This window comes from Centroberyx affinis, unplaced genomic scaffold (assembly GCF_046629955.1).
Source record: "Centroberyx affinis isolate AG114_WGS23_722 - 3 ecotype Tasmania unplaced genomic scaffold, CSIRO-AGI_Caff_v1 ptg006358l_1, whole genome shotgun sequence".
Classification (NCBI taxonomy): Eukaryota; Metazoa; Chordata; class Actinopteri; order Beryciformes; family Berycidae; genus Centroberyx; species Centroberyx affinis.
Genome location: NW_027283229.1, coordinates 129,372 through 139,235, shown reverse-complemented (window position 1 = coordinate 139,235; position 9,864 = coordinate 129,372). Strand labels below are relative to the sequence as shown.

The 9,864-nt window shown below is 38.9% G+C and overlaps 1 protein-coding gene across 2 annotated transcripts; it reads left to right on the top strand.

Annotated features, from left to right (window-relative positions):
* Positions 1-2,082: 2,082 nt before the first annotated feature.
* On the top strand, positions 2,083-9,388 carry tbcb (tubulin folding cofactor B). Of its 2 annotated transcripts, none has more exons than XM_071512582.1 (7): positions 2,083-2,216; positions 2,650-2,805; positions 2,950-3,093; positions 4,379-4,475; positions 4,880-5,071; positions 6,251-6,323; positions 6,429-9,388. In XM_071512582.1, the coding sequence occupies exons 2-7, from the start codon at positions 2,686-2,688 to the stop codon at positions 6,541-6,543; spliced, it is 741 nt and encodes a 246-aa protein (XP_071368683.1). In that variant the 5' UTR covers positions 2,083-2,216; positions 2,650-2,685; the 3' UTR covers positions 6,544-9,388. The 2 variants fall into 2 exon arrangements, with proteins under 2 accessions (XP_071368683.1, XP_071368684.1); XM_071512583.1 differs by having other exon boundaries at positions 2,137-2,268.
* Positions 9,389-9,864: the final 476 nt, after the last annotated feature.

Below are 9,864 nucleotides of genomic sequence, written 5' to 3'. Positions count from 1 at the left end.
GGTTATACTAAAAACACGGTTCTGGTGGCTTTGTTATCTGCAATGTTACTGCATAATGATATTTAGCAACTCAACCCCTTAGGGCAGGTTACGCACAGTAAATTCCAGTAAATGCAGTTTGATTGTTTTTTTTTTTCTGTTCTGGTCTCTTGCAGGATGACTGTCCCCGTCCACAGAGGTCCAGTGGTCAATGAATAGTGTGCTAAACATGAATATGATGGGGAGTATATGGCATGTCACATCATCACCCAGAGCTCAAACCAAATCTGCACTGGACACTTATGGAAAAATGCTTGAGAGTTTCCACCACTAGTGATGGAGTTTTCCAAATTCTCATGGAAGAAAAGCGTCACATCCTTTCGTTACCTTAACATTAATATTCCTAAAATATGCCCATAGGGATTTGCACATGAGTTTCTGATACTCTATAGTGAGTTTATAGTGACCATATTCTACTTTTTCATATTTTATAACATTATATAACACTGTTAAGGGATGTTATATATAATAGGCCTATCCTTCCATATGGTTTGGATTCGTCTTTGTTTTAGATTCCTGGAAAAATTTGACAATTTGCAAAAAGCATTAGTCAACATTTGTAATATGTGATTATGGTGACTTGGGCAAGGCAGTGTGTCGATGTTTGTTCAGATGGGACCTTTGAGTTCTCCAACTGGATCCCACAGTTCGGTGTATCTGATGTGGTTTCTCCATGCAAACACCCTCACTACAAATACACACAATTAGGCCTGTACACACAAGGGTAATATTTGACTTGCAGCAGATATGCTTATTAAAAGAGGGAAATCAGGCTTAGGGGCTTTATCCATGCAACACTGGGGCGTCAGTTCAATAAACCCTAAGGCAAAGTCTCTGAATATCAAAACTTCAAAACACGCTTATATCGACTACATAACAAGATTGATCAGTCAGTCAGTGTGAGAAACAAAGTCTGTGTGTCAGATGAATACAAACTGGGTATGCTCTTTAGGATAACCAACTGAGACAGGGCTACAGTAAACGTGCATACACCTGGGCGTGACGTGCAGGTGAGGTGTGAAGAGGAGACCTGCATCTCCACTATACAACCACAGGAATGTAAACCTCTCAGCCCCCTCCGTCCCCGTCCTGTCTGGCATCTGGCAGTCTTTGATCTTCTCCTCTCTGCCCATACATGCTCTGTTATTATCCAGCAGTGCTTAGGGCATAGTTTTCTGAAGGGAATGTCCGTTGCTGTGAAATTAATTTGAAGAGCGCGCCCTTATGTGTTCCTGGCAGGTAGATCAGTTTACAATTTATGAAATTTACAATCAAACTACTTCATTACAAAATAACCCGTTTTCATCAGTAACAACAATGGGACGGTCTGTAGGTCTAATAAATTATATTTGCATTTACAGATGCCAGACCAAACAGATCGTAACAAAAATAGAAAATAGAGCTATGTTTAATCATTTTGGATATCCATAACACATTCTGTGGATTGGTCAATTGGGGGGGGAAATGGGACGTGCGTCTAACACTAGATTCGGACCCAAGCAAGGTCTGCTTGTTCTGCACGATATAATTATAATGAGCCTTTAAGTCTACTGGGATTCTCACAGTGTTATTTATGGCTGGGGCGGCCTTACAGGCTGTACTATATTTTACTGTCAAGTCACTCAGGGCAAAATATACTGTTCATAAACCTAAATAGTCTAAACCATACATCGTTCACTTCCGAACTACAAAGAAGATATCACTATTCATAATGTTTGTAATTCTTGTCGAATCTCAGCCGTATAAATCCTCTGATCGTTAACAGTCATTAAAAGTACAGAAACTTTGTTGGTCTTCATGATATGGAGTGTAGCGCCACTGCGTGGTTACCACAGGTTACGTCCACACTCTTTTTCTACAAACAATTTTATCCAATTTGATGATTGGTTGTTGATCGTGTCAGTCTACGGTATGTAGGCGTACCAAAGAGGCTTTTCGCGGTGTATCGTAATATCATTGGCCGAGCGTATTGCCTCGCGACACGATTGGCGTATTTTGGTTGGTGGGCGGGTAGAAAGTTCCAGAACTGGGCGTAGCAGGAATTGATGTCGTTGGTTTTTTTTAGCTTGAGCATAACAGCTACAGAGCGAGGCAACTGGTTCCATCTTTTCATTGCGATTTAATACTTATTGTTTGACCAGCGGCCTAACGTTAGCTGCTAATACGGATACGGACTGGTAGGTTTTCCACAAAGTTATTTATTATCATCGAAGAAAAACATACATATATGTAAGTAACTATGGCAACGTTGCTAACTAACTGTTAGCTGAGGGTTCTCAATGTATCCAACGTGACTCTGGTGCTGCTAGCCGCCCAAGCTGTTTGCTAACACTTAGCTAATCTAAGCTAGCTACCTAAATTAAGATAAGATACAAATGAAAGTGTATTGATCCCCGTGGGGAATTGGACTATTGCAGCAAAGGATAATAGAATATAAACAAGAATATAGTACTAAATGAACATAAACATACGCAACCTCGAATTCCAACACTAGAACATGTCTAGTAGAAATGTATGGAAGAAAGTATGAAAAGTTAACGTTAGGATTCAAACTAAACCTTTCTCTTGTCTTTTGCTACCTACACTGCATAATTTGTGCGCTCTTTTTAGTGTTTCCCTATTAGCTGTCTCCATACACATTGAATAATGGACGGTGGAGTGACAGTTATCACCAATCCCATTGTGAATGTACGCCTGACCAGCACCCTCAGCTCGTTCGAGGTGCAGCGCAGATTCGACAGAGGTATCAGCATAGCAGAGTTCAAGGTAAGTCTCAGGAGTTTCCTCCACTTTGCCCTTTGTACACTGTCACAAGAATGCACAATTTGGCTTTATGGTGGGATCCTGTCAGACCAGGCTCACACAATGTAAGACAATTTTCCCTTTTGTTCTGTTTTGTTTTTATGGTAGCAAAAGTTGGAGATGCTTGTGGGCACGTCTGCCTCCTGCATGGACCTTGAGCTGTTCAGCACCAGTGACAAGTTCCTGCAGAAACTTGATGAGAATGAAGCCCTGCTGGGTTCCTATCCCGTGGATGATGACTGCAGAATACACGTATGTAGCTGTTCAGTGATAGACACACTCTCAAATACACCCAGATGCTGGCAGGTTCAGCAGTACACTAAATAACACGTGATGGTAAAAGTTCTCTGTTCAAGTTAACAAAGGAAAAGCACATCTTAAATAATCTCTTTGACAGTATTAGCTACAGGGTGATATAGCATTTTATTTGGAGCTTTATCTTTTTAGCACACCATAGTCCATCAAGTCTCAATAAAGTGTCATATGATAACATTTATAGATGTTTGCATTAACATACTTTTTTTTCTACAAGCATGACTAGCAAATCCTACCCGGTAATAAAGGCTTTAACAGCAACCACTGGCTTGACTTTAAAAAAAAAAAAACCAAGCTTCCAGTGCTTGGTTCAAATGTTAGGTATCAATATTTACGCTCGCTATGTTCAGGTAAACTGATGTACAACGTCATGGCACTGCAGATCCTCCTGTGAGTGACATACCTGGCAAACGATAAAACTTAATACTCAAGTTGAGCGCATTCTGATTGGAGCTCATTAATTAGCTCAGTCTCAGGTTTCGAGACCGTCACGAGCTCAAGCTCGCTTGGCTGCCAGACAGAACCCTTGCGGCAGCATGACAGACACTTTTGAGTAAGGCAGGAGAAAAGAGAGTTGCAGTAATTTAAGTAGGAGGAAATAAATGCATGAATGACTTTCTCTTAATCCGCTGAGGATAGTAACGGTTCATTTTTTAAACTGTTCTCAGCCACAGAAAGCACTACTGCTTTTGAGTTGTATGTCAAAAGTTAAATTGGAGTCAAAGAACACCCCTAGGTTCTTAGCTGCAGCTTTCATGTAGGAAGCTAAAATACCCAGTCTGCTGCAGATAATATTCTGACAGGAGGACCGAAAAGAACAATTTCAGATTCATTGTTGGAGGAAGTTCACAGACCTCCAACTCTTAATATTTTAAAGGCACTGCAGACTGTCGAGACAGGTGAGGTCGCTGGGCTTCAAGGGGAGGTTTAGCTGTGTGTCGTCTGTATTGCAATGAAAAGACATATAGGCTACTTGCAAGATACTTGCATCCATGTCACAGGATAAGATTTACTTCAAGGACTGAACCATTTAAGAATATCCTTCAAGTTAAAAGCCTATGGAGCAGCATTTAGCTGCATATCTTAGCAAAATATTTACTACCGCAGCTCAACATTGACAAAGGACTTTTAATCATCAACTTCTGCTATGGGATTCTCATGAGCTTCAGAGACACTTAACAGGTCTGATTTGTCTCATCCTGAATCTGATTTGTTTCCACAGGTTATTGACATAAGTGGAGCTCAGAAAGGGGAGTTCACTGACCTGTCTAAAGTGGAGAAGTTTGAAATCTCAGACGATGCGTATGAAAAGAGAACAGGTACAGTCTGGCATGCTTAGTTATTTCTCACAAACTCTCTCAAACTAGTACATCTCACAGCATAATCTATTTAAAATAAAAAAGTGCAATCTTAATCTTATTTATTTGTGTGTTTTCGATATACTTGAAGAAATATTATTTACATTATTTGCTCTTGTTATTCAAGAGCAAATGCAACATTGCAGCAGCAAAGGATAAGCTACTGATGGCTATACTATAAATAGAATTATTGAAGATTAAAAATACAACCTCATCATTCTAATACTGAGTTCTCAATAAGTTTTGAAGTATCCTGCTAAAATGAGGAAAGTAGCCAGTGGGGAAGGGGGGCATTCTGTAGGCCATGTGCTACCTGTAGTCTATGAAGCAAGAGTGTAAGTACAAACCAACCTGCTTCCTTTCAGGAAGTGTAAGGTCATTCATGAAGAAACAACGTATTGGTCGCTTCAATGAGGAGGAAGTGGCCAAGAAAGAAGCTGAGCTTGCTGCTCGAGAGGCTGAGGAGAAGACTGCTGCTGATGCCATTGCTGTTGGCAACCGCTGCCAAGTGCAAGTCTCTGGGCAACCCACTAAGCTTGGCACAGTTATGTATGTCGGTAAGTGTGGCTAAAGCTTAGCTGACATTGCTTCAGGACATTGGTGTTAAGTAGCCTGGGTGTAGCTAGGTGTAAAGCCTGTGCTGGTGAGGATTTTCTTTCCAATAGAGCAGCCTTTGTTGTGTTTAGGAGAAACTCCCTTTTAGTGCTCATGAATTACAACAAAGGCTGCTCTATTTGCATGGCGATTCATAAGAATATATGAATCGCCATGCAAATTCGAAGAGTGCGGAAAACTGCGATTCATAGGGGCTGGATACCAGGCTAGGTGTAAAGCCTGTGCTGGTGAGGATTTTCTTTCCAACAGAGCAGCCTTTGTTGTAATTCATGAGCACTAAAAGGGAGTTTCTCCTAAACACAAGACAGAATGAAACAAAATTTTTCTTTTGTAGGGGAAGCAATTTGTGTCTGTATTATTTGCGGTTTGTAGCATTGTCAGTCTATCATATTTGTTTACCAAGCTTTGTCCAAATACATTTTATCATGTTTGTGTACCACCATATTCACAGTTCAGTTATGGATTTTGTTGTGTTACACCAAAGTGCTGTATGGTCCTGTGGAGGTCAAGTTATGTGTGGTAACTCAATGCCACCTGGTGGACAACAGCAAATTTGAATCCGTTGCAGAATGCTTGATGCTTGTATGGGGGTGTTACAAACTGTGTCGTCTGTGGTCTGTTTGGATTCATCAAGAAGAGAACAGGAGCAGCTATACCATAGACATTGTTCTTATGCTAGCAGTCACAGCTATACAGCACCCAAAATATTGAAAAAATGACTCCTAATGCCTATTATACGACGTCTGAATCCTAATACTCCAGTTTTCAGTAAATTAACTTTATTCAATGATATAAAATATGACTTCCCTTCCAAAAAATCTTTCTTGTTTTGTTGTTTGCTCTAGTACATTATAATTATAAATTCAACTTTTATTATAAAAAGGTGAAAAAAGGTATTGTTTGCAATCGCTTAACCAAGATGAATAGACATACAATTTCCTATTCCTTCCTTCCTTTGGAAGAAATAACTGTGTTTTTGCTGTAACTGCCCCTTTCAGTTGTTTACATGGACTGTGAGATACTCAGGGTCATAATTGTTTGCTGGGGTGGGGGGGTTACAGTAAACGGCAAAAGGAATTAGGTACCCGGTGTAAACAACACTGTTCTCACCTTTATTGCAGGTACAGCAGATTTCAAGCCAGGCTACTGGGTGGGCATAAAGTATGACGAGCCCATGGGAAAGCACGACGGAAGGTAGGAGCACTGTCCTTTCCTGTAGCTGTGCACACCTTCCATAATCTTATTAGATCGGTCTTGATCTTGCCAATTGACCCTGCCTCTTTTGTTTTCTCTCCACAGTGTTAAAGGGAAGCGATACTTTGAATGCGAGAACAAATACGGTGGATTTGTGAAGCCCCTGAGTGTGATCGTGGGAGACTTCCCCGAGGAGGATTTTGGTCTGGATGAGATGTAAGACGAGGATGTCACCGCATCAGATGGGGTAGAGGGTTTTTCTGCCTTTAAATTTCAGCAAAGATCTCCGTCGTCGTCCATTTACCATCCAGAGATGACAGGAGGTTGCTGTTTTTGCAACTAATATAATTGTTTTGTTTTGTGCTAGTCAGGAAGGCATGAGCTTGATTCCAAAGAGCTTTGTCGGAAGGTATTTTAGCCTTAAGAGTTCTCTCAGTAACACCAGATCAAGTAGACTGTGAGGTGGTGTGGTGTGTCTTTTGAAGTGATGGATTTGAGAATAATATAGGATGATCATCAAAGAGGAGCTCAGACCAACAAGGTTTGGACAAAGAGGAGTTTTTAAAATATCTTTGTTGCATGTAAACCCAGCATAATGAAGGTTTTGAAGTGGTCCTTAACTCCGAGCACTTCTGTTCAGTTTCATTCACTTGCTCTTTAATAGTACTTGGTGCTCCCAACTCGTCTCAAGATGGGAGTCATTTCTTCTGTCTAATCTAACATTCTGTTTTGACAGTTTGGATACCAGCTGCGTCTCTCTGTTTTGTTGAGCTGTTATCAATCTGTACAAAGGTGATTGTATATAATTGTTTATAGTTAGCTAGACCTACATAGTTGTTGTTTTCTTTTCTTTTTTTTTAAAAGACTGTAAATTGATTAGACAGTAGCCCAAGGATGTGTTTGGTTTGGAAAACTGTCTGTTGAAGGGAAAATCCCCCCCTAAAACATTTTAACACGGTTAAAAAAAAAAAAAAAAACTTTTGTCGATGTACTTGGCATTCCTGGGTCCATTTTGTTGTTTTGTGTATTTTTCTTATTGTGAAGAGGTGGCCAAACATAGACGACGTGATGTCAACATCAAGATATTTCTAGCGTAATGGAGTTTATTTGGATAAATTCTCAACAATCTAAAACATCAATGGTAGTCGTCAGGTTTGGTGGAAATGTAGAAAATAGACTGAAGTAGGCGAGGCAGGTTGAGGGAAATTGGATGCAGGTAAAATGGTAAATAACAACACTTCAAAACAGAATAACTCATGGAATGCATTGAACATCACAGATTGACAGTGTAAGCGTATCGGAGGTTGGATTTTTCCTTTCAACAACTTTAAATATTCCAGCTTTCACTTTGATGTGTTTGTATGTAGTATGTAAATCAGAGTTGTTTCTGATCTCCCATTCTTTCTGATAATATAGTGGATATAAGATACAATTACCCTGATTATTCTGTGCCTGAACGCCTCAAACTTTTCAGTTGATTTAATTTTTGTTGGCGATACAATCCCCTGCACTTTATTCAAATGTCAGTGACGTGTCTGTGGAAAGAGATTTCCGCCAGCAGAGACTGTATTTGAATTACATTAATTAATGAATTACATAAATTTGAATTTGTCATGCTAATATTGCATTTTTTTGAATTAATGAATTCAAAATTATAATTTGTAATCGAATTCAACAGCTTGAAATTGAAGGTGATCATTATTGAATTTAAATTTTAACTTCTTTCAAATTCAGGGTTAGGGTCTTTCAATTCAAATTCAGTTTTCTCAATTCAGATTGAGCTCTTAGACACACATCTGGGGACTTAGCAAACAAGATTCAAGATTTAATCCACCAGTGTCTGAGGTTGTACTGGTACTACTACTACAAGTTTACACTAACTAGTTGAATTTTTTTTCTTTGTCTCATTTCTACTTACACTTTAACTAGCTACACAAGAACATAAACTATGTCGGAGAGCTTATGTCTGGAATTAGTCACAGTGGCCAGTGAAAACTAGTCGGTACGCCCTCCAACATTGTTGGATTGAATGTTTGCTCATTTGCTTTTCTTAAGTCTCCAGATGTGTGTCTCCTAGAGCTCAGTCTGAATTGAGAAAACTGAATCTGAAATTATACTAATGACATGACAAATCCAAATTTAAGCAATTCAAAAACAATCTGTGCTGGTACTAATCTCTTTCCGTACATATCCCCTTGCTTGTTGTAAACTACAGTTTTGTATTGAAGTGCTTGGTTTGAGTTAAGGCATAGGTAGCTAGGTCATCCAGTGGGGATGTTATTTTCTGAAACATACATATTTATAATGTTTCCCTGTTATATCATAAGTATGAACTGAACACTGCAATGTTTTCCCCCAAAGAGATCCATGCTATACCTTGATAGGTATGCTTTTGACCACATACTACATGGTACTGTACCATGATCTAAATATTGTCCTCCTACCCTTGGTAGCAGGCTGACTATGAAGTAAAAGTAATATTTGAAAATCACAAGGCACAACAAAAGCTGTTGTACTGCCACATTGTGTGTTAACTCCTCCAGTAACTCCATGGTACAGTTGATCATCAATAACCTTTAATGCCAGTGTTCAGCTACTTGAGTCACTCCCCAGTCAACTGTCTCTGCCTTGGTTATACTTGACACAACACTCAGCTTTTGACAATATACTTTTCAAACGGATGACATGTCTTACTTGCGCTTCGTTGTAAAATGTAAAAAAAAATGTAATGTTGTCCTTTTTTCTTTTTAAATTTCGAAGGTGCTGGTGTTTTTTATGTGCCAAAGGGTAATGATATCTTATGCATAATAAAAAATGACAGTACAGTAGTAAATCAGGTGGAGTTAATTTGTCTGAGAATGTAACATAACGTGGATCACATGACGGTGAAGGCACATTATGCTGCTGCAAGGTAGTGAATGGAGAACTGCAAGCGCAAGAATCATTATCTTGAAGGACAAAAAACATCCTTCTCCTTACTTTGCTAAAAGATTCAAGACGGAGTCATTCATGAGTGTGTTATGACCAGTTTGAACATCTGAGTAATAAATACTACACTACCTGGACATGTTTTCATTCATAGGTAGGCAATGCAAAAATATACATGAACAAATTGATATACTATATATTGATATATATTGATTGACAGAATATAACTTGCACTTTTAACATACAGAATTCATCACAACAATTTGGTGTCAATGGCTTTGGAATTTATACAATGATTCATTTCTAATGTTTCTAATTGGAGGACATACTAGGAAGTTTGGCTTTTGACTAGAACATTTGCTGATATTAATATGAAATTTAACTAAGATTAAGGGAAGGTTGATAATGTACATTTTGTTTACAGTTATTTTTTGTAACACCAGATAATACAGGTTCAATTTACAGTTACCAACAGTTATACATTTTAAAATTTAAGAAGTTACATGCCCAATCCCAAGATATTTGAATCGACCATTTTTTTCATCAGCTTTGAGAAGCACAGAATATAATCAACGTTACAATTCACAAGGTGTGTTATAACTGTGTAGACTAG

Excerpts from the sequence above, each read along its gene's own strand:
- tbcb (XM_071512582.1), top strand. The coding sequence starts at position 2,686 with ATGGACGGTGGAGTGACAGTTATCACCAATCCCATTGTGAATGTACGC. Across the intron at positions 4,476-4,879 it reads TGCGTATGAAAAGAGAACAG|GAAGTGTAAGGTCATTCATG; the intron begins GTACAGTCTGGC and ends GCTTCCTTTCAG. Across the intron at positions 5,072-6,250 it reads TGGCACAGTTATGTATGTCG|GTACAGCAGATTTCAAGCCA; the intron begins GTAAGTGTGGCT and ends CCTTTATTGCAG.